General features: G+C 56.2%; 3 protein-coding genes across 3 annotated transcripts; all 3 read left to right on the forward strand.

Moving 5' to 3' along the window:
* Positions 1–2,467: 2,467 nt before the first annotated feature.
* On the forward strand, positions 2,468–9,829 carry BESB_084120 (uncharacterized protein; the record flags this gene model as incomplete). Its single annotated transcript, XM_029366762.1, has 14 exons — positions 2,468–3,613; positions 3,991–4,224; positions 4,565–4,840; positions 5,240–5,388; positions 5,893–5,983; positions 6,288–6,355; positions 6,757–6,819; positions 6,963–7,087; positions 7,421–7,524; positions 7,848–7,979; positions 8,284–8,495; positions 8,938–9,094; positions 9,341–9,401; positions 9,714–9,829. The coding sequence occupies 14 exons, from the start codon at positions 2,468–2,470 to the stop codon at positions 9,827–9,829; spliced, it is 2,934 nt and encodes a 977-aa protein (XP_029217222.1).
* Positions 9,830–12,016: 2,187 nt separating this feature from the next.
* BESB_084130 (TPR repeat region protein) lies at positions 12,017–13,546 on the forward strand (the record flags this gene model as incomplete). The annotated part of the gene is made up of 3 exons (XM_029366763.1): positions 12,017–12,352; positions 12,867–12,938; positions 13,364–13,546. 3 exons carry the CDS (start codon positions 12,017–12,019, stop codon positions 13,544–13,546), a joined length of 591 nt encoding a protein of 196 aa, XP_029217223.1.
* A 2,011-nt stretch (positions 13,547–15,557) lies between these two features.
* Positions 15,558–19,824, forward strand: BESB_084140 (N-acetylglucosaminylphosphatidylinositol deacetylase; the record flags this gene model as incomplete). The annotated part of the gene is made up of 7 exons (XM_029366764.1): positions 15,558–16,017; positions 16,649–16,836; positions 17,481–17,548; positions 17,715–17,984; positions 18,506–18,544; positions 19,134–19,196; positions 19,779–19,824. 7 exons carry the CDS (start codon positions 15,558–15,560, stop codon positions 19,822–19,824), a joined length of 1,134 nt encoding a protein of 377 aa, XP_029217224.1.
* Positions 19,825–20,718: the final 894 nt, after the last annotated feature.

Here is a 20,718-nt window from a genome sequence, read left to right on the forward strand (position 1 = left end):
GTTAGTCACCAGTGACGCAGAAATATATCAAGTATAGTACGGCGTTAGGGAAAGTTGACCGATCAGCGCTGACCTTTGCAGATCCCGCACGAGAGCTCTCGCCGGCTACCACTCGCATGTTGCAAACACTGTCTGCATTCTACCTCCTCTGCGCCAAGGGGGGAAGGCTCTCTTTGTTCACAGGCGTGGTACCGCTATAGCCAAGCATGAGTACGGTGTATGCTTAACGCGGCCGTTTCCACTTCTCTATTTGGGGCCGGGACCTGCATGAGTTGATACATGAGTTGATATCGACGTAGAGCCGCGCGCTGCATAGTGCTCTGCCGCCGTCGGGGTTTCAAATGATGGCTCAGTTAGCTTCACACTCGGTACACTAGGAGTTCTCTATGCTTGTTCGTACCAGACTGTTCTGCGTGACATACGTGACTTGAAGGACGCGGAGAGCGTTTTTTCGCGAAGAAGCCCTCCCTGAACGAAGCAGCCGGTCTGGCAGCATGACATGTATCTTCCATCGTGTGTTTCCTCTGGAGATCCAACTTTCTCCGTACTGCGCCTGCATTTTCAGGATGGTTACGTCTATCGGATGTTCGTCAGCATATCAAAATGACCAGTTGGGACCGTTCTGATGATTTGCCCTATGAAAACAGTTGTTGGTTATTATCTCCGTCCGCGGTAGAAGACACCCTATCGCGCGCCTTTGTAGGTTTCGTGTCATGCACATTCCAGTGTTTATGAACATACGTTTGTCGTGTACACCAGTCGCGGCACAGAACCTCCACGAGCTTTCCAGAGAATGCCAGCCGGTGACTGCCTAGCACGAAGCCTTCATACGCCCGCATACCGGCAGAGGATTTTGCCTTCCTTGCACGTGGCTGTTTGCCTTCCAACTCATCGTTGTGCCCAAGAACAGGACTGTCCGTCTCGACTGGCGGATTCAACGGGAGCGTCTGGCCCTTGTGATGGTGATTCGTTGCGCAAGAAAATCGGGTCTCACGGATCCGGCACCACGGACGGAGATGCGAACATCGAGCCAGACAAACAACAGCCGCAGTGACTGTCTGCATCTTTTTCCCCCCCAGCCCTTCTCTTAAACGTGCACCCAGTTTTGAGAAGCCGTTAGTTCGTTGCTTCGGATCTCCTAATAGTTCGTGTTTCGAGGAGGTGGCCGGTCGCTTTGGACAGAATGCCGCTGCAGCCCCCCCTTCTCCTCTTCGTTTTAGAAGCCTTTCACTTGCACGCCCGGCAAAACCTATCTGAAACGGAGCGAACGGCTACCGCGTCCTTGAGCCGCGTGCCCTTTGTCAGCCATTTTGGCTTCTGGCTTTGCCCAAGCCCTACTAAAGCCTACAAAAAAGCGTTGCCCGCGCGCCGTGCGTGCACAGCCGCCCAGTCTTGCGCAGCTCGCAGAGGATTCAGGGATTTCCGCAACGTTTGCCGAACTCAAAAGCATGTCAAGTTCCGTGCCTGCGCTTAGACCTGTGACTTTTTCGCGCAGCGTTTGCGTTCCCTCGTAGCACTAGATGCTGGCGAGCAGCCACGCCGTCGCGTGCAGGACTGTTTGTCTTTGATAAGCCCAGATGTGTGAGATCCCCCCCCCCCCCTACCCCCTGCTTCGCGCCGCCATCGCGGCGTTTGAAGACACGTCCTCAGCAGGCGGAGAAGCCGTCGTGCCTCGGCCGTCGCGTGCATCCCCTCCTTTTCTTGATAGGGAGGTCTAAGTCCCCCACTGGCGGGCGCTGAAAACGTGAAAAACAGAACCGCGCCGCGCTTTGCGCTTTTTCTTAGGGATCGCCCATATGTCATAAGATTTGTCAACTAAAACAATCCGGCGGACCTTGTGCAAACGCTGCGGTCTCACGTGATTACCGCCAGCCTACCTGTCTGTTTTCCCGTGGCTAAAGCCGCCGTCCACGGCGTTTTGATCTATTGAAAAAATCCTCCCCTCGTGATCGCCTGCTCGTTCCAGTTTGTCTTCTCCTGTCTTCGCTGGTCATACCCTGCTTCGCGGATCTCTACATCTGAGCCCTCCACCCTGGTGACTCCCTCTTTTCTTTGGCGAGCCACGTCGTCCCTTCTGGCCATGAAGCCAACAGGCTCATTACTCGCGCTCGCAGCTCCTCAAAACAAATCCCCGATTTTTGTGGACCTCCAACGGGTCTTCGGTCAGCCAGGCGCATCCTATAAACCCTAAAACGGCGCGCTTGTCTGCTTACGCCCTTGCAAGGCTTGCGCCTTGTGGCTCGCTGCAATGGCACCCTGGGTTACTTCGTTAATTCCAATCTTTCTGGGGTGTCTGCCGAAGCCAACCTCTGCGTCACAGCATTCCTTCGCCACGGTGTCCGCCGCCGCGCCTGCCTCTGCTTGTCACGCGCTCGCGAGTCGCTTGGAGTGCGACACGGGCGACGACCGCTTCTGTTTCCTTCCCCTTTGCTTGCTGTAGCTCCTTGCGGTCATTTTCTTCTCTGAGATGGCTACGGAAAATCCCTTGCTTCTGGCGCGAGGCGGAAAAACTTCAGGTCTCTCTCCGCCGCGCGGCGCGCGCCCTGGGCGGGAGGCGCCGCCGCCCGCGCCCGCCGGCGGGCGCGACCTGAACAACCTCGGGTCGGAGCTCCAGGCCCTGAACATCCATCAGCAGATGCTGTTTGATCCTTCGGTCTCGCCTGACGACAAACGCCTCGACAGCTATTTTCCTGCCTTCACGCGGCGAATCGACGACGAACTGAGTCTGCCGTCGGCGACCGCTGCCGCCGCCAAGCCGGCGCCGGCGACGCCGTCGCCGTCGCCGGGCGCGGGGCCGAAGCTCCTCAGTAGCGCGCGGCAAAAGGAAGACCTGGATCGGTTTTTCGGCGAAATTGGCAAGCCGATTGACCTATCCGCGTCGGCGCCCGGCGACATTTCGTTTAGCGGGCGCCGGATGCTTGGCGCAGACTCGAGTTCCAGCCCCGCAGGCGAAGACCGCGACGGCCGCAGTCGCTTCCGCATCGACGTCCGACAGCCCGCTCGCCCGGTCGGGTACAGCGAGGTAGTGGAGCGCATCCGCCGGGACCAAGATCGGCAGGAGCGGGCGGCAGTCCGCTTCGCTGCGGCGAGCGCCGCCGCTGCCGCAGCAGCGGCGGCCATCGGCGCAGACGCAGACAAAATCGAGTGCAAAGTGACCGTCGAAGAGCAGGCCCTGCCTGTCGCGGTCTCCGACGAGCGGAGAGGCGGAAGGGAGGCCACCGCGAGCTCCATCCCGCCGGCTGCGGCGGCCTCGACGCGTGTCTCCAGCGCCGTGGAGGAACCCGCCGCGGAGTGGGGGGCGGGGGGGGATACGCTGGTGCTGCCTGAGGCGAGCGGCGGCCCTCGCAGGGGACGAAAACTGGGGACGGAGAAGGTCGACGCAGAAAACGGCACCGCGAGGGTCGACGTTGCCGATCCCGTCGTGTATAGCCGCAGCCGCTGGGTCGACGAGCGCCGCGGCGAAGGCGGCGCGCCTCCCGCCCAGTTCCCCTTCCCGAGAGGCCTCACAGAAATGCAAGAGAGGATGGAGGAGGAGTGGATCGACCGCGAAAGGCGCCTCCGGGCTGAACATAAGAGAGAACTCGAGAAAGCCCTCGCACACGAAACCGAAAAAGTGCGTGAGCCGAAAGAAAGGGGTGTGCGCTGTCTGGGCGCAGAGAGGCACCTCACACCAACGCGCGCCTTTAGCGGGGAGGAGCGGGGCGGCGTGAGTGCGACAACCATGCGTTCGTTTTCCCCTGCTCAAAGGCGTTGTGCTGAAACGATGGACATTGCATATTCAGCGAGCGTGGAATGCCCGAGGATCTCCCAGTCGCAGGCCGTCGCCATGAGCCAGCACACATCAACGTCTGCCTGTGACAGTCGTATTGTCACTCTCTTTCATAGTTTTTCAAAAGGCGTTTGGGCCGTGGGCTCTCTGAGGTTTGGCTGAGGCTTGTGCGCGCCTGCGACATTCTGTGTTCCTGCCTGTGTGCTGTCCGTCCTGCGCAGCTGTCGCGGGAGTATAGTCGGCGGCTGGTGTTTGAGCTTCAGGAGCAAGAGAAGGAGCTTCTCTCGCAGATGCATGAGCGCCAGCGCCAGGCGCTGGCTGAGATCCGCTGCATCTCCGAGTCCAAGACAGATGCCCAAGAAGAAACGCAGCGACTACAGCGGGCCGTCAGCACCAAGGAGCAACACCTGCAGAAGGTGACGCAGGACTTGCGCCTTCTTCAAAGCGAACGCGAGGTGCGGCAAGCTTTGAAAGAGAGAAGGCAGGGCAGCCTCGGGTCACATTCGCAGCGTGGTCCGCCGTTTGCAGTCGGCTCAGTTGTTTTCGCCTCGAAGGCCTCGACAGGCATAGACACGAGCTCGCCGTTGCCGTTTGAACAGCTTCTGGTTCTTCTGATGCCGCGGTTGCGCGCCTCGTGGTGCCTAGCCGCGGCGTCCTCTCGTCTCCTGCACCTTCTGCTGGGGTGCCCGTCGGGTCGCGGAGAGCGCTCCCGAGGGCCCCACAGAGTCGTTTCTGACTCTGGCGTGTGTCTGATCTCCCTGTGTGTGCTTTCTCGGCGGTCACCGTATGTTTTAGGCTCTGCTGGCGAAGGTGCAGACCTTGGAGACCGAGAACGCGAACTTGCACGCGGCGCTGACGCCTCTCGAGAAGCAGGCCTGCACGCATCGCGCGAAGGAGGAGGATCTGCAGTTGCGGCTCGACCGCGTGACGGCCACCAACGACAGACTGCAGCTGCAGCTGCAGCACGAGCAGCAGCTAGCGGCGAATTTCGCTCAGAAGCGAAGAGGACTCGAGAGAGAGATCGAGGTCTCTGAGGAGAAGCGCGCGACCGCTGAGCGCGAGTGGAAGCGAGTGAGGCGAATGGGGGAACCAGTGCCTTGTGCCGGCGGGGCTGCGGCCGCTCTCGACAGTGGTGGCGCTCCTGGCGGCTCGCCGAGTCGGCGGCGACGGTGGAAAACGCGGGGAATACGCCACACGAGTCGAGCCCTCTCACCACAGCCGGGCTCTGTCAGAGCCGTTCAGCCTCTTGAAGGCACGGGTGCGCAGAAGCCGAGCTCGTCCGCATTCTCTATCTCGGCACTCTCTCGACGAATGCCTCAGGCTGCGAGGCGACTCATGATGCCTTCCTTTCCCTTTGGCACTCCCAGATCTGTGTACCTCCGCGCCACCTTTGTCTTCCGCGCCTGGCTCATAAACATTCTCCCGCTCGCACTTGGTACATGCTGCTTGTCGCGCGTGCCCTTCGTTCAGGTCGCCGCGGAGCTTCGGGAAGTCCAGGAGCGCCAAGCGGGGCTCCACGCAGCCAACGCGCACCTGCAGAACGAGCTTGACAACGCGATTCGGCACGGGAAGAATCTAGAGCAGAAGATCGGCGCCGACAAGAACAGAGAGGAGGAACGGTCAGTCTGTGGTCGCATGCGCGTCGGGTTGAGGCCGCGCCCGCAGAGCGAGGGGGACGGCTACTGTTAAACGGGATACTGGAGCAAGCAGTAGCCTACAAAGTGCTATTGCCAGCCGGCTCGTCGCTTGTGTAGATTGCGTACGCGTTGTGAGCTCTCTGTACATTCGCGAGAGCGACTTTCCGCGTGAGTGTCTCTTCGCGTTTCCGAGTCTTTTTCTGCGAGTGGGCGGAGCCACGGCAAGAGCCGGATCACTGCTGCGTACTCGGCCGTTGAGCCGATTCTCAGCTCGCACGTCCGCCTCTATTTGATTTAAACAAATTTCCCCAAATTCTTGTTTATATAAATACTATAAATTTATTTGATATTTATGCATCAGTTCAGAAGAACTTTTGGACAGCGTCGTTTGCGCTACATGGAAAGAGCTGGAGAGCAGCTGCTGCGGTTTCGCCTAGCTCATCGCGTTGACTGGATGGGCTGGTTCGCTGGGTTTGTTTTCCTCAGACAGCAATTGTCTCAGCGCGTGGAGAGGCTCCAGGAAGAAAAGGAGGATATCGAACGCCGCGACGCCGACGAAATCACGTCTCTCCGCAATGTAAGATCATCACCGGAAGGCGGTGGTTTTCGACTGATCTGATTCTGCATCTGATATGTGCGAATCCTCAGCTCCGCCCCACCGCTCTCGCGTCGCCCCGTGGCGCAGTCACGCTGCACATGCCTCCATGGCGCTGTGAGGCGATCTTTGCGATTTCCGTCTTGGTATTCGTGCTTTCCGTCCTCGTTTTTTTCCCTGTGTGCCACCTTTTCTTCCGATTTTCTGCCTCGAGCGCCCGCGTGGGTGCGTCATGTGGCAAAAAATGTTTACAGGACTTGCTTTGTGATGCTCACGATGTGCGCAGCGCCTGAAGCACTTGGAGACTATTGAGTGGCAATACCGCACGCTGCGCCAAGACTACGAAAGCCAGAAGTCAGTCTTCTCACCCGAGTGAACTCAAGCAGATCTGGAAGCTGTTTTATCCTCATGTCTACCTAAGAGGGGAGTTTTAAGCACCATCACGCTAATTATGTATATATAGATCTTGTATGTGCATCTATTGAGATTCACTTACGGAATCTGGGAAGCGCCCAAAGCGTGCGCGACCGCGTTGCGTGTAGTGTATCATTTTCTCTCTGTGGGTGTAGACGAAGAGATTCAGTCGCCTTGGATGCCCGCAGACGTCGCCACGCGTTTTGCAGCTGCCGCTCGGCACGTTCGCCTCTGTCGGAAATGACTCACCATGTATATTCTCGAACACCCGACTCTTTTTCGGCAAGTTTGCGATTTCTCCATTTTTCAAAGCTGCCACATTTGCACTGCCACGTGTGCAGGATCGAGGTCGAGCACCTCAGAGACGAGAACGCCACACTGCTGGCGGAACTTCGCCATCAGAAGTGAGTCACCGTTTTTCCCTCTTCAGCGCCTTTCTGGCGCGTGCCTGTTGCTTTCTGGATTCGGGCGAGACGCGGGGCCTTCTACACCCAGTGCGTCCGGTTTACCGCTATGTCGGTCGCATGCCGCTGGCGTTTTGCTGCAGCAAAGAAGGGCACACCACAAGGCTGGATCAGCAGGCGCTTCACAATGACTTGATCGTCCTCAAACAGGAGAACGTGGATCTGCGCAAGGAAGTGAATCGCCTCATCAAAGAGCGCAACTCCGCAGGTAACCCTGGCGAGTCTTGAGCTGCCATTTTCCGCCCTCTCTCCTTCAGCGTCAGGCTTCCGTCCATGTCGGTTCCCACTTACGGGGCTTTCAGCGTAGATTAGTTCTCGCCGCAGGGCTCTTGTGCTCCCGCGTGGATCGGTCATTTGGCTTCGGAGTGCGGCTGCCGCTCGTGCGGCGCTCCAGCGTGATTGTCCTTCGCTCCTCCATCTGCGTCTGGGGGCCTGCGCCACGGCATTGGCTGGTCGCTCGCCCGCAGCGGGTGGGTTCCGTTGCTGCTGCATGCGGCGCTTTGAAAGGCTTCTTGCTTGACGGGCGTGTGCTTCCTGGGAGCAGCGACAGGCGCGCTGCCTCCGTACACGCCGACGAGGCCGACGACGCTCTCCACGACGCCGTCTCCCGAAAATCCTCTGGTGACGCGCAGCTACGGCCCCGAGGTAAGTGCTGTGCGTCGATTTGAGTTCTCGAAAAACCTCCGAGCCACGAATCGCTGCATGCGTGTCGGATCGGCGTGCGATTTGAGTGGCGAGCGGCCTCGAGGTCGTCACATATTCTTGAGGCCCTTGCGAATGCGGATTCGGTTTTTTTGAGGAAGGCGTAAACTGCACCTCTGTGAGACGGCCGAGAACTTTTCCATCGTCGTTTCTGTCAATCACCGCTCTTTGGCCGCGCGCGCGTCTGTCTTGTTTGGTCGCGAGTGAAGTTTAGGGGTCCTCCATCCCGGCAGGTGTCTCTCTCTGTCTCTCTGTGGGCCCTGCAGTCGCCCGCCCCTCTCGGCGCCGCCGCGCGCATCGGAACTGCGGCGGATCCCAGCTTGAACGAAAACAATGCGGCCGTATGCTCGTCGCTCACAGGCCCGATGAACCGCCGATGCTTCACGTCCGATGGACGGGTAAGCGGGGCTCTGCTCCTTCAGTCCTCTCCCTCTCCTTTGTTCCATCCTCTGCGCCTCCTAACGACTGGCGCGCCTCCGCGCGGCGTCTCCGCTCGACGCATATTTATATCTATCTGCATTCATGTATTTGCATCTCTCGTGGGGTCGGCGTGTCTCTTTTGCCACAAAACGCGCGGTCGCTCTCAGCGCTGCCGGGGGTGTCGCCTGCTGCGAGTCGCGGGCGTGCTCGGCGGCTCTAGCGCTTTCGCATTCGCACCAGGCCCCCGCGAAGCTGTGCGTGTGTGCGCCGTTTCTGCCTCAGGTGAGATGCCTCACCGAGCCGTCTATCGTCCAGCCGCAGCACGCAGGCGCCCTCGACGCGCCTGGAAGCCTCGTGCCCTACGGCGCCCTGCGATGCTCGACGACCAACAACCCGACTGGGCGGTGCACGCAGCCTTCGCCTTTCGTATCTGACGCGACCAATCCGCTTGAGCATGTGCACTACCCATCCGTCGCCTCGCGCCTTGGCCTCACGTGAGTCTCCCCGAAAGCGGAGACCCTCGCGCCGCGGCAGCGACGACGGTCTGCATGCGCAGGTCCCTCGCGCGCCCGGGGGGCGACAACCAGGCGCCCGCTGGCAGACGTATTACGCACATAGAGATTAATGATAAAGAGCGATAGAAGCGGGAGACCTGCATTTTTACTCCTAGACGGAGGCGGAGACACGCGTTGGGCGCGGGGCGACGTCGCGGCAATGCAGCGGCTTTGCTGGGGACGCGCAGATACCGAACTCCAGGAGAGACGCCGGCGCTGAAGGGAGTGAGGCGGTGCATTGACGATGGGATTGTGAGTCCGCGTCCGAGAGGTTGCTTGAGGGTGCTCGAAGGTGTTGTTTTGCGAAGTCGCTCTCATTATGGTGCGTGAAGCAGGGAATTTTACTGTCTATGGTGAGCACGCAATCTGCGTATTTCTTCAGAGGCGACCATCCGTCCTACATGTACAACGGCGCGGACAGCAAGACACCCGTCGCGTGGGCTGGGGGCCTGGAGGAGCGAGCGACTCGAGGCAACGCCAGACATCTCGAGAGAGTCCAGACGCCCGAGCAAGTTGCTTCGCTCGAACGGCAACTTCTGGTGAGGGCTTAAGCGGCATTCTCGTGTGCAGAGTCTTTTCGGCGCCGTGGAGTTGAGGGCACGTCGACAGCCGCCTGCAGGCGTCGCCCGGTGTGTCGTCACAGAAGGCTTTTTTTGGAAGTCATGTCTGATTCGCTGTTATCGGGGACGCCCTTATGCGCCGTAGAAAAGGCACATCGAAATTTCTACAGGTTTTCTGTTTCTACAGCCGAAAAATAATCGCCTGTCGCGTGCGTGTATCTGCAGCTGCTGTCCACCGAGCGCAGACGCATCGAAAGCGAGTTGAGTCGCATTCCTGCCGCGCGAGGTGAGCGAGACACGGGTCTGAAAAGCCGTCGCTCAGGGGGGCTCGCCTCCAACACCCGACGCATGCTCCTGTGTGTCCCTCGTCACGAATCTTCGGCAACAGTAGTCAGGGCTGAAGCGCCGTGCTGCGTAGGTTAACATGCTGTATATATATGGGCGTACGTACATCCACATACATATATGTATATATGTATGTGTATGTATGTATATGTGCTTGAAGTCATTGGCATGCAGTTTGGCATTTCCTGCGTGTGGTTGTAGAGGAAACGCTGGGAAGCACAGGGCGTGCGTCTGGGTTTCTCCTGTCTTGCAGGCCGAACCGTGAAGGAGCGCCAGCAGATGCAGCAGTTGGAGCAGCGCTTGGCTGAAGTGGACACGACGATGCATCGCATGAAACAGTCTCTCTTTCAGGCGCGCCGCAAAAAATAGACACACGTCTCTCTTCGCATCTCGCTAAAAAGACGAATCCGTTCCATTTTTCCTCGTGCCGCGCTCCGCGTGCGCGGCGTTGTGCGTGCGTTTCAAACTAACGCGCCAGCCGTTTATCTCATTCGAAAAAGCGCATATGTAGGCATATATATACATATATATAGTTGTATGCATGCGCACGTGTACGTTCATGAACTGTCTCTGCGATATTACCTCTTGTGCGCTTTGGAGCGCTCGCCCCGCCGGTCGTCCTGGTTTGCAACTTGTGGAGTACCCGGTGCTCGGGCGCTGCTTTCGCGTTCTCGTCTGTGAGGCAATTCTTGTTGGCTTCCAACGCAAACAGTTTTTTCTTGTTTCTCCCCTCGGGAACGGTTGAACACGCTCCGTCCGAAACCTTTGAAAAACCGCATCTTTCAACGAAGAAAGTTCTATTTCTGGAAGAGCCACCAAGCCCTGAGATGACATCTCAGACTGGCGAAAGCAAACTGCGTTGTAAAAACTGCGCAGGGTGTTCAGTTGAGTGTGCGAAATTGTCGAGCTAGCGCGCACGGGAGAAGTCACGCAACTCGCGAGTGTTCGAAGCCTTTTCCCGCTTGCGCTGCAGGGCCAAGCCTCCCTGAGAGTTATCAGCTGGTGAAAACAGCCACAGAAGCGCGAGACTCTTTTCCCCAAATCTGATCGTGAAGACACGCAAACGTGTCCGGCAGTAGTCCACCACATGGAGCCACCTGCGTCTTTCTTCCGCTGGACCGCGCTGCACCTGAACGACCTCCAAACGAACTAGCAATCCTCTGCACGTTTTATCTGCCGCGTGATCGTGCCCTATGAATTTCCATATATATACATATATGTAAATTCAAGTCCTCTTTAGGGAACCATATTTGTATGTGTGTACGTGTCTTCTGCGCAGAAAGGCGCGCCTTTTTTTCCTGCTCGATCACGGCAGAGAAAGAAGCTCGGGTGTCTACCTCTAGACCGACAGCTGCAATCGTAAGACCTTGGTCGTCTGTATCTCACATCCGAAGACGTCTTCGTAGTCTAAAAACTGCAATGTCTGTTTTTGTTCGAGTTGAGTGAACACGTAAGATCATCGGATTTAACAATACGTTCCTGGAAGTGACGGTACAAGTTGTAAACAAAGGACTTCTTAAATAAACTCAGGAGCCAAATAGGCACATATTGTGCGACCGCGTATGCCCTAGACTGGCGTCCACCTCCGCCGAATCACCATGCGCCGAATGCGAATAGAATTCCCTTCGTTTTAGACGCGTGCGCCGAATGAAACTAAGATGCAGATGTCGTTAATCGGAACTGATAATCGACAGTGTGGCTACATGCACATCCGCGTATTTATATATGCATTGCCTTGCTGTATGTGCATGCCCGCGACATGCGCATGCGGAAAAAGCGGCATCACGGGACACTCGCTTCGGTCGCGGTTCCTCTCAAAATTTCGCGAACTCGGATGCAGCCAACCGAAAAGACACACCCGTTCCTCACCTCATTGCGCCACGCTTCGCACTCGCTCGTCTTTTCTGCGTCATTTTCATACAAGAGGAGATTCATTTCGCAACTCGGCGAAGGTCTGCGCCAGCTCCCTGTGCGTCGCTTGACTGAAGAAATTTGTGCTTGGATTTGAGTGAATTTTCGATGTTTCCGCCTCGCCGCGCAAAGCGCTTGTGCCGAACTGGAAGAAGAAACGCTTTAAATCAGTTTCCTATGCGGAGCGTGGCAGACGCGGCGCGAATTGGAGGCAAACGTAGTGTGCATCGCAGAGTCTGACGGTTAGAAACCCTGAAACGAGGAAAAGTAGCTTCTTTCGTCAGGCTCTCAGCTGCACATCATCTGTATCGAGAAGTATGCTCGGAAAAAAAAGGATCCTCCGACTTCGGCAAGTTCGTTCCTGACTCTATCTCGAGTGCTGCCTGTTTTCTTCTACTCTCTTCGCCCGCTTGGTTCTCGGCATCCGCGAACCCTCCGAGATCCTAGTTCGTGTGTTTTCTTCCTTCAGCCGTCCTCTTTATCCTCTCACAAGTCGCTTTTTTGAGCGGCTTCTTCATATCGCCTCGCCTTCGGCTTTCGTCCCGCGGCCTCGCGCCCCTCCCGGTCTCCTCTCCAGCGCGGCGCGGATCCTTTTACGCCGATTTTTTACTGCGACGTTTTTTCGGTTTTCGCTGCTGCACCACAATGCCGAGTCGTGCGCAGCTTCTCTCTCCGCGTGTCCTCTCTGTATGCCTCCGCGGCGGGTCGCGGCTCAGCGCGGCGCAGCTGCGGCCTTCCTGCCGCGCTCCGGAGTTGTTCGCGGGTCGCTCGACGCGTGTTGAGGCGTTTTCCTCCGCCTCCTTTTGTCCTCTTCTCGCTTCTGCAGCATCGTCTTTTTTCTCGTGGGCGAACGAGCCTCGTGCTTGCGAGACTCGAACCTTTGCGTCGCTCTCGCTGAAGGAGGGCATCTGCGGCACCGATGCAACGAACAGCATCAGGAGCTCCGCGCGCCTCAAGCGCATCATGTACAGATCCAAGCAGGTGCGAGGCGTCAAAACGAAGGCGAGAAAGCGAAAAAAGTCTGAAACGACTCGAAATGTGACACATAAGGCGCCCCTAGCAAAGTGGGATCGCTGCGGTGCAGGCGCTGAAAGGTCTGGGCCACGCCGACATTGCTGTGTGGATTTTAGAAATTCCCGAAAAACCTTGTAGTTTGCTTCTAATCGCGCAGCTTCTACTGGAGGAAGTCTCTGCCCGCGCTGCGCCGCCTCCGCGGTTCGCGTGCCTCTCGGCTTCGCAATCTCTTTTCTTCCTCTCTCTCTTCTGTCTGTGTGCGGCTCTGTGTCTTAGCCCTGTTGCGGCCTGGTTTGAGGGAGGGAGACTGAGATATTTGAAGCATTTCCTCTCGAAAAGGAGAGCTTTTTCTTCTGAGGATCCCTTCTCCTTACTCTGACTCGCTGTGGCGTTCCTCCTTCGTGTCTTGACTTTGTAAAGTCCTTTCTTCGCAAGTTTTTTCGAAGTGTCCAGTTTGCCGTGTTGCGTTTGCTGTCCTCAGAGAGGCTGGGCTGAGATCGACCTCCTCCTCGGCGCCTACGCAGACCAAGAACTTCCGTCGATGAGTCCGCAGGTGAGAAAACAAATGCAGCAAGCAGACTCTCCAAAGGTGTCGTGAGTCATACGGGGAGTCATCTCTGCTTTCACGCTTTGCACGCCATTTCGAGCGCATGTGTCATGCGTGATAGCCGCTCTATCCGCCGTCCCTAATCTGTATATGTATATATATTCAATCGTCAAGCAGATGATCTCGTTTGCATGCGTAAGCCTGGTCGTGTTGCCTGCATATGCCGTAGACCCGGATGTGTACCCATCTTCGCGCCGCACCTCGTATGTGTGCCAGTATAGAAACATGTATATACATAATTTTCGTATGACTGTAATTCCATTGTATATATGTATGCACTAGGCAGATGGAGGGATTTGCGGAGTGCGTGTTTCGGTGCGAGCTTGAGTGCGGCGGCTCACGTGTCTTTTGCGCGTGCACTTCGCCCTCAGGACGTGGACGAATTTGAGAAGATCTTGGAAGAGGAGAACGTGGTGCTTTACGACTCTCTCATCGGGAAGGACTTCAAGCAGCGGGTGCCGGCGCCTGCACACCTGGCAGACTTAAAGCAGTGGAAGCAGCTTAGCGCATTCATCGAGGCGCGGCGAAGGTCGCAGAAGACCGAAGCGCAGTAGCGATCGAACGGGACTTCAAGGGCAAAGACGCATCCCTCGAGATTCGCGCAGCATCGCGCGGCCTTGTGTCAGCCGGGCGTTGAGCAGTAAAGCGCGCATGTGCACAGAGAGCGGAAAATCCACGCGGAGTGGAGGCATGAGCGTCCTCTGTCTTCCCGGTGGAGCGAGGCAGCGTGAGAGGAGCCCGTCCTAAGGCTGCGCAACCTCACCTCTGTGTTGCGAGTTTGTCTTTTCTCCAGTTCTTTTTTTTTCCGATTGATCTTGCATTCGTGGATCCGGGTTCTCTGGGCGAAGCGCGCCCGCCCCCTCGAGGGCAGGCCGTCGATGGTGCGATATATGCCGTCGCCTCTTGCGCTCCCTTGAACCTGCGAAAAAGGAGACGTCTTTCTGCATGCAAATGCATACATATATATTTATTTATGTGTATTTACTATGGTCCTTGGCACGTGTTCGAGAGTCAAGCATTTTCCCCAATGGTGAGGTCTCCGCTGTGTGCAGCCGGTCGCGCACAACGCGGGGCGTGAAGACTGGCGCGGCGCACGATGCTGTTCATCTCGAGTGAAACTCGCTTCAAAGTCCATAAACCTACGCTTCAAAGAGCGTCACGTATATATATACAGGCATATATATATATATATATTTGATACGTATATATGTCGGTACAGTTAGATGGCAACCTAGATCCTGCCGCTATATACATAGGTGGATGCGGCGCATCTATCTTCACAAGTAGATCCACACGCGTGAGTCTGTCGCCCTAGATGTGTTGAAACGGCAGAAAAGACTCTCAACTGGGAAGCTGTCTCTCGCTGCGTTCACCTCAGCCTTCGCGCATTCAGCTCTCGGGTCGCGCTGCGTCCGTCCGAGGCAACTGCGGTTGAGACGAAAAACGTTTTTACATGCCGGCTCGAGCTCCCTCCACGTGAGTCAAGCGATTCTAAAGCCGTTGTCGCAAACTGAGAGATGCAAACACGAAGAGTGGTGAAGCTGCAGCGCTGAGGCGCTGAGACACCGAAGAAAAGAGAGGAAGCAGTTCAGAGCAGAGAGAGATTGTGTTGCAGGTTTGAAAGATTCGGAAGATTGAAGCGCCGCGCCGGCTGGCGAGCGGGCTCCACGCGGGAGACGGGGGCGGCGGCAAAGAGCCGTGCGACTCGCGTCGTGTCTCTGAGCTTTTCTCTTCTCGAACCCTCTTTGGCGAGCTCTTCGTCGGTTTGTTTGGAAGAAATGATCGGATTTCTTCAATTTTTTCGCGATTGTTTTCGTCGCTTCTGGAAACCACGTGCGTCGGCGAGGCCCCTGCGCAAATCGCTGCGTCTCGTCGCCCGCGTATTTGAAAAAAGTTGGCATGCGCTGCGCAGCGCTTGGCAATGGATGTGGCTCGATGTCTTGCCTCTGCTGACGAGGAATTACACACAAAACTCGAACTGGTTTTTTGAGACATTCGTGTCCGTTTAGAGGCTCTGCCGCGAGCTTGCTGTGCGTGTTTTGACGCCCTTCCCGGCCTCTGCCAACAGGAAAGGGTGTTTTGGAGCTACTCGCGCGAATCTCGCTGCGATTTCTACCTTTCCTTCACTGCAGACGAGTCTCGCCGCGAGAAGAAGAAAATCCTGAAAGTGAAGAACTGAAGACCCGAAAGAGCGTTCCCCCGTGGAGGGATCTCTCCGCGTGTTATTCCGTCTGTCCTCGGCGTTTCGACTCGCTTGTCTTCTCCGCTCGCATTTTCGCGCTACCGTGGCTGTCTCCTCCTTCGTCTCGTTCTCGCCTTCCAAGTGCTGTGTTTGTTCGTTTTTCTCTCTCCCTTCCTCCGTGTCTTCGATTCTCCGTCGCCGTCTCTTGGTTGGTGAGCGGCAGCTGGCCTTGGCGTTTCCTCGCTTTGCCCGTTCGACGCCGACTTTTTCTCGCCGCTGTCGCTTCTCAGGTCAGCGTGTATCGCTCCACCCTGGCACAGATCCCCCTCTCCTCTTCTAGTCTGCCGTCTTCTTTCTCGCTTTGTCTTCTCTGCCTTTGCTTCATGGAGCGGATTCAGCGGCGTCTCGCGCGGCATTCGCGAGTCGCGGCCTCGCCTGCGTCGGGCTTTTCCGGGATGCAGAGTGTGGCAGATCTCCTTCTTGTCCTCGTGCCGCTTTTCTCTGTCGCGGTATCTCTCCTCTCTACTCTTTTGCATGCGCAGGTGTCGCACTCAAAGCGCTTTCTGCGCGTGCTCCTAAACGCTCGCGCAGAGGACGCGTCAGACGCCGCGGAAATCAAACAGCCGAAGGCGGCCGAAGGCAACAAAGAGCGAAGGGCGGGCGAAGGAGGGCGCGGCGATGTGTGCGCGGAAAAAGACGACGCGCCTGCGGAAAACGACAAACACAGAGTCGCCCTCGTTGTCGCGCATCCGGATGACGAGGTGATGTTCTACTCGCCGACGCTGTCGCTGCTTCGCGACTTCCCCGAGCGCGTCGAAGTCTTCCTCCTCTGTCTCTCCACCGGTACGATGCCCCCACCGGGCTTCCTTCATTCACTTATACATATACAGATTTATCTACGTAGCTGTATGTAAATGTAAACATAAATATATTTACGTATGTATACGATATACATATGTGTATGCGTATGCCTGAGTATTGTTGTCTCATTTGCGTCCTTCACCAACGCCAGTGCACAGGGTATCGTCTCAGCATTGATGTGAATGCCAGTTCATCTGTACTTGTGTGCCGGGGGATGCAGACTTCTGCTTGCACCTCCAGGAAAGGCGCGTGTTCTCTCCCCAGTTTTTGTGAGTCGTCTCGGCCGCCGGAGACCTGCGTTTTTCTTCCGCGCTCTCTCGAACTCCCCCGGCGGCTCACTCATTCAGGCCTCACACTCCTTCCCCTGCACGTCCGTGTGGATGGCGTGCCCTCCTTTTTTCTGCGTGTTTCTGTGCTTTTCGACTGCACTGGGTTGAATCCTCGCATCTCAACGCCCTCTTCTCTTCGCCGACGAGGGACGCGGGCGTTTTCTTGAGGCCGCGCCGCCGATGCAGGAGCTCCTCTGTCTGCCTGTCTGCCTGTGCATCTGTCTCTTCCTTCGCGAGCCGCTCCGCATGCGCGCAATTCTGCGCGAGTTTTCGGGTTTTTTCAGGGAACGCAGACGGGCGAGGACCTGTGAGGGCGAAGGAGATCCTGGCAGCCGCAGACGTTCTCAGCGTCGGGCGCGAGCGCGTGACTCTCGTGGACGAAACAACGCTACAAGATGGCTGGCAGACCTGGCCTGCGGAGCGCGTCGCAGACCTCGTTGCGGAGTTCGTCGCAGACAAAGACATCTCCACTGTGAGTCCGAGCGGGAAATCGGTCGCCCGGGGCCGTGAGCGTCTCCTTGTGCAGGCGGCAGATGCTGTCTTCGCCGGCAACGATGTCTGCGAGATAGTTTCGAGATACTTTTGACGCGAGGCCAGATGCCACACGCGCGGGTCTCTCGCTTTGCTCGGGAGATGTGCATCCATGCATACATAGAGAAGCACCCCAAGGCTGAGGGTGAGGGGAACGGAGGAAGGAGCGCGCCGCTGCTTAGTCTTACAACACGTGCAGGCCTAGGGTAAGTCGAAGGCTGAAGGCGCTGTGCAGTAGAGCTACATATATACATATTTATATATATTTATGTATATATATGTTTACATGTGCACCGTAGGATGAGAGACGGATTCTGAGGTGAGGGGGACCCCACGGGCGCATATATAGATATATATATATATCTGCGTATGTGCGTCTATACACACGGGTTGAGACGGCTGTACGGTGGCGGGTAAAGCAGGTTAATACCTGCCTTGCGACGAGCGTGGCTCTCTTGTGGCGAAGGCTGTTCGCGCTGTCGTATCGTATCAAGTTTGGTCGTGACCGCCGAAACAGGCGAAAAGCAGATCGCCGACGCACGCCGCGTTTGCTTTTCGAATGCTGTCGTGTTTGTTTCTGCTCAGATCTTCACCTTCGACGCGAGCGGAGTGTCGAGCCACCCGAACCACATCAGCGTCTACGACGGCGTGAGGTGGGCAGCCGTGAGGTCTCCTCGGCGTTCACTTCTGGCGTCGCCCCGCGCCTCGAGGTCTCGTCGCATCCGCTTTGTTTCCTGTGGATTGGAAAGAAATTATATTCCAAAAGTATGTAACTTGCGCATTGTTTGTGTCTGTTTCGGTGCCTGTGTGTGAGTTCAGACTTCTCTGGGACCGACAGAGAGGCCGCGCGCCTGCGCAGAAAAGTGAGGCGATCCGCGCCTCAAGCCAGAAAGAAGAAAACGGCGAGCAGGGCGCGACGAAAAGGACAAGAAGAAAGCACACGGCGGCTGAAGACGCGAAGGAGGCGGCGGAGACGCCGCGCAGGCAGACGGAGGTGTATGTGCTTCGATCGCACGGCCTGCTGCGCAAGTACAGCGGCGTGTTGGACGTGGTCGCGGCCACGATGGAGTGCCGGAATCTGCCAAACAGGTTCGTGTACGAGACTGTGCAACTGTCGAAATCCTCGTTTCTTCGGGCAAAACAAGCGAGAAGACGAATCGAGCGAGGGCGCTCGAGCGATCGCTTCCTCTTCCTCTCGAATGCCAAGCTTCAATCAGTGTGGGATCGCGATTCAAAGCATGGAAACTCAGAGGGTTTCTAGAGGCTGCGCCATACACCTCACAGAACACAACTCACTTGAATGCGTACTGACAGCGCAAAGTGCAAACGCCTAGACGCCTGCACTCGCGCAGAAGCACAGATTCTTTTCTGCGCGGAGGCATGGCGACCGGTGAGGCTGTATTCAGACGAGCTCGGCGGTCGCGTATGCGTTGGCTGGGTTTGGGGAGCATGTTACGAAACGTGATTTACCACGAAATCCAAACGAGTGAAGGGCATCTCTGCGAAGAGACAAAGCCCTTGGCACAACTGCACATGTGCAAAGCCTAAGCGGCGCCTGTAGATTCTTCGAGAGTCAAGCGAGGGGCTCGCGTTGCATTTTTTGCCTTCAGGATCGTTGCCGTCAAGCTCACGCCTTTCCTCTCGATTCGGTGAGCGGCGGGCAGACGCTCAGGACTCGGCTGAGCGCTTTCAATATGTATATTTACCTTATAACATTGGTGTCTTAGTTGCAACTCCCTTTGCACTCCAAATACTGACAGCTGGTTAACACAACAACATAGAACGTAAAGCTGGATTACGTTCAAACTTTACACTGGATACGTTTCAATGTTAACTTACTAAATACCATGGGTGCGGAGATAATCTAATATGTAACTCCGTTCATGGAAATCAAAAGAGCTTTCACGCTATCTCTAGTGCCTGTCGAGTCGCTCAAGGAAGATTTGATCCTATTTATGATTTAAGGGATGGTGTGTGGCGATCAGGGCGTGCGGGAATGAGGTAATCTGAAAGGGAGGTGACTCGGGTCGTACAGGCCTCTCGGCCTTAAAGCAGTTTTCGTTTGATTTTGTGCCTCAAAAACAGGTAGAAGGCGCTTGTCAGGCGAAGGGAGAGGCGCGAGAGAGGGCGTTTTTGCGCACAGTTGCTGTGGATCGCCCGGTGTCTGAGGGCGGCTGTTCGCTTGCGAAGCACCGCTTTGAAGCACAGCTTCGAGCGTGTTTCGTGTCTTTCCTGCAGGGGAATGTGCGCGCACTGGTCACAGTTTGTCTGGTTTCGCTGGTTTTTTGTTTTCTTCTCAAGGTAAGCATCCTACGTGCCGCAACAGCGCGAGTTTCGCAGCGCACAAAGTGCAGATACAAATTTAGGCATCGTTGAAGGAGGGGCGTGGAGGCCGGCGCGACAAGACGCAGGAAACTCTCCCCCTCGAAAGGCAATACTCGTAGCGCCCAGCTACCGCCAGAGAACAGGAGAGAGCGCCACATTTGGTGGCTGTTTGGGGATTGTCTTGACTTTCGGCCGCTAGACTATCTCTGCGTTGTTGAGAAGCAGTGCGGCTGCGACTCGTAATAAGGATTTCAGGGCTCCAGCGTTTTTTTAGATGGCAAAGGTGCATGCCTGGTATCCTCGCGAAACAGCGGAATGTTCCTGCTGTGCTGAGTTCCTCGGCACTCGGGTAGATTGTCGAAGAGGTGAAATCCGTGAATGCGCCCACATCTTTTCTACGTCAGGAATCACGCATCAGCAGCTTGAATATTATGTATATATATTTATGTCGCATGTGCGGGGAATTCCGCCAAAGTCCGTTCATTGGGAGCATGAATACTGCGGCTGTGTAATTCTCGTTCTGCCTCCATGCACTCCTCTCTCCCGTTGTGTTCGCAGCTACACGTACGCCAACGTTTTCGATAAGCTCGTGGCTGCTGAATAAAGCTACCCAGGTTGTTGAAAGAAGATGAGAAGGCGCTTCTGGAACTGCTCTTGCTACTGCTTTTGCTTTCTGAAACATTGCCGACACTGGCGTCGGTGTTTCGTTCATGCGCTCCCGGAGTCGAGGAGAGTCGTTTTCTTTTCGTCCGGGGGAAAACCCTGTGGTTTTTTTGGCACAGCGTCAGTCTTATGATAAACCTCAAAACAGTATAGAACGGGAACAACTTGTGTCGAACACAATGCCCGGCAGAGATTTCGTTCCCAACGTGCGCGCCTCGGAGATCTTCACCAAGGGAAACTCTTGAGTGTTTCCATTCTGGGCGTCGCTCCGCTGCCAGTCCATTTTCCAGGGGGAAACGCATTTGTGAACGTTTCCACCCAGACCGCTGGCCGTACGGTTGCCAGTTTGATTTAACAGCGATGCCATAGTCAGGAGTATGGCTCGACGCGGTCACAGTCACGGTTTACTTCAGCCACTGGACCAATCATAAAGAACTTGGTTTCCTGTGTCTCACATGACAGTTCATAGAATACTGAGGACGGCTCACGAAGAAGGCGACTGTCAGAGTAAATTTGATGCTGCAGATGAATGCTAAATCTTGTGTATCACACCATCAAGCGTGTAGTTAGAAAGAGTTTCAGACGAACCTCGTCATTAGCCAGGGCAAAGTATATCAAGCGCAACAGATTCCATGTGCCTCGGCGGCGGCCCTAAAGAGTTACTAACCGTTACTAACGCCTTTTTTCCCTTCCGCTGAGATTCACTCAATCGGCTGTCTGATGCGGCTTGCTTGAACGGATCTGCAGAGGCGGGAGGAAATTGCCTACTATAGCAAAAAACTATAGCGAGATGGTGTAGTTACACAGAACTATTCAGGCTCGGCTGCGTCTGGAT

This window comes from Besnoitia besnoiti, chromosome VIII (genome assembly GCF_002563875.1).
Source record: "Besnoitia besnoiti strain Bb-Ger1 chromosome VIII, whole genome shotgun sequence".
Taxonomy (NCBI): Eukaryota; Apicomplexa; class Conoidasida; order Eucoccidiorida; family Sarcocystidae; genus Besnoitia; species Besnoitia besnoiti.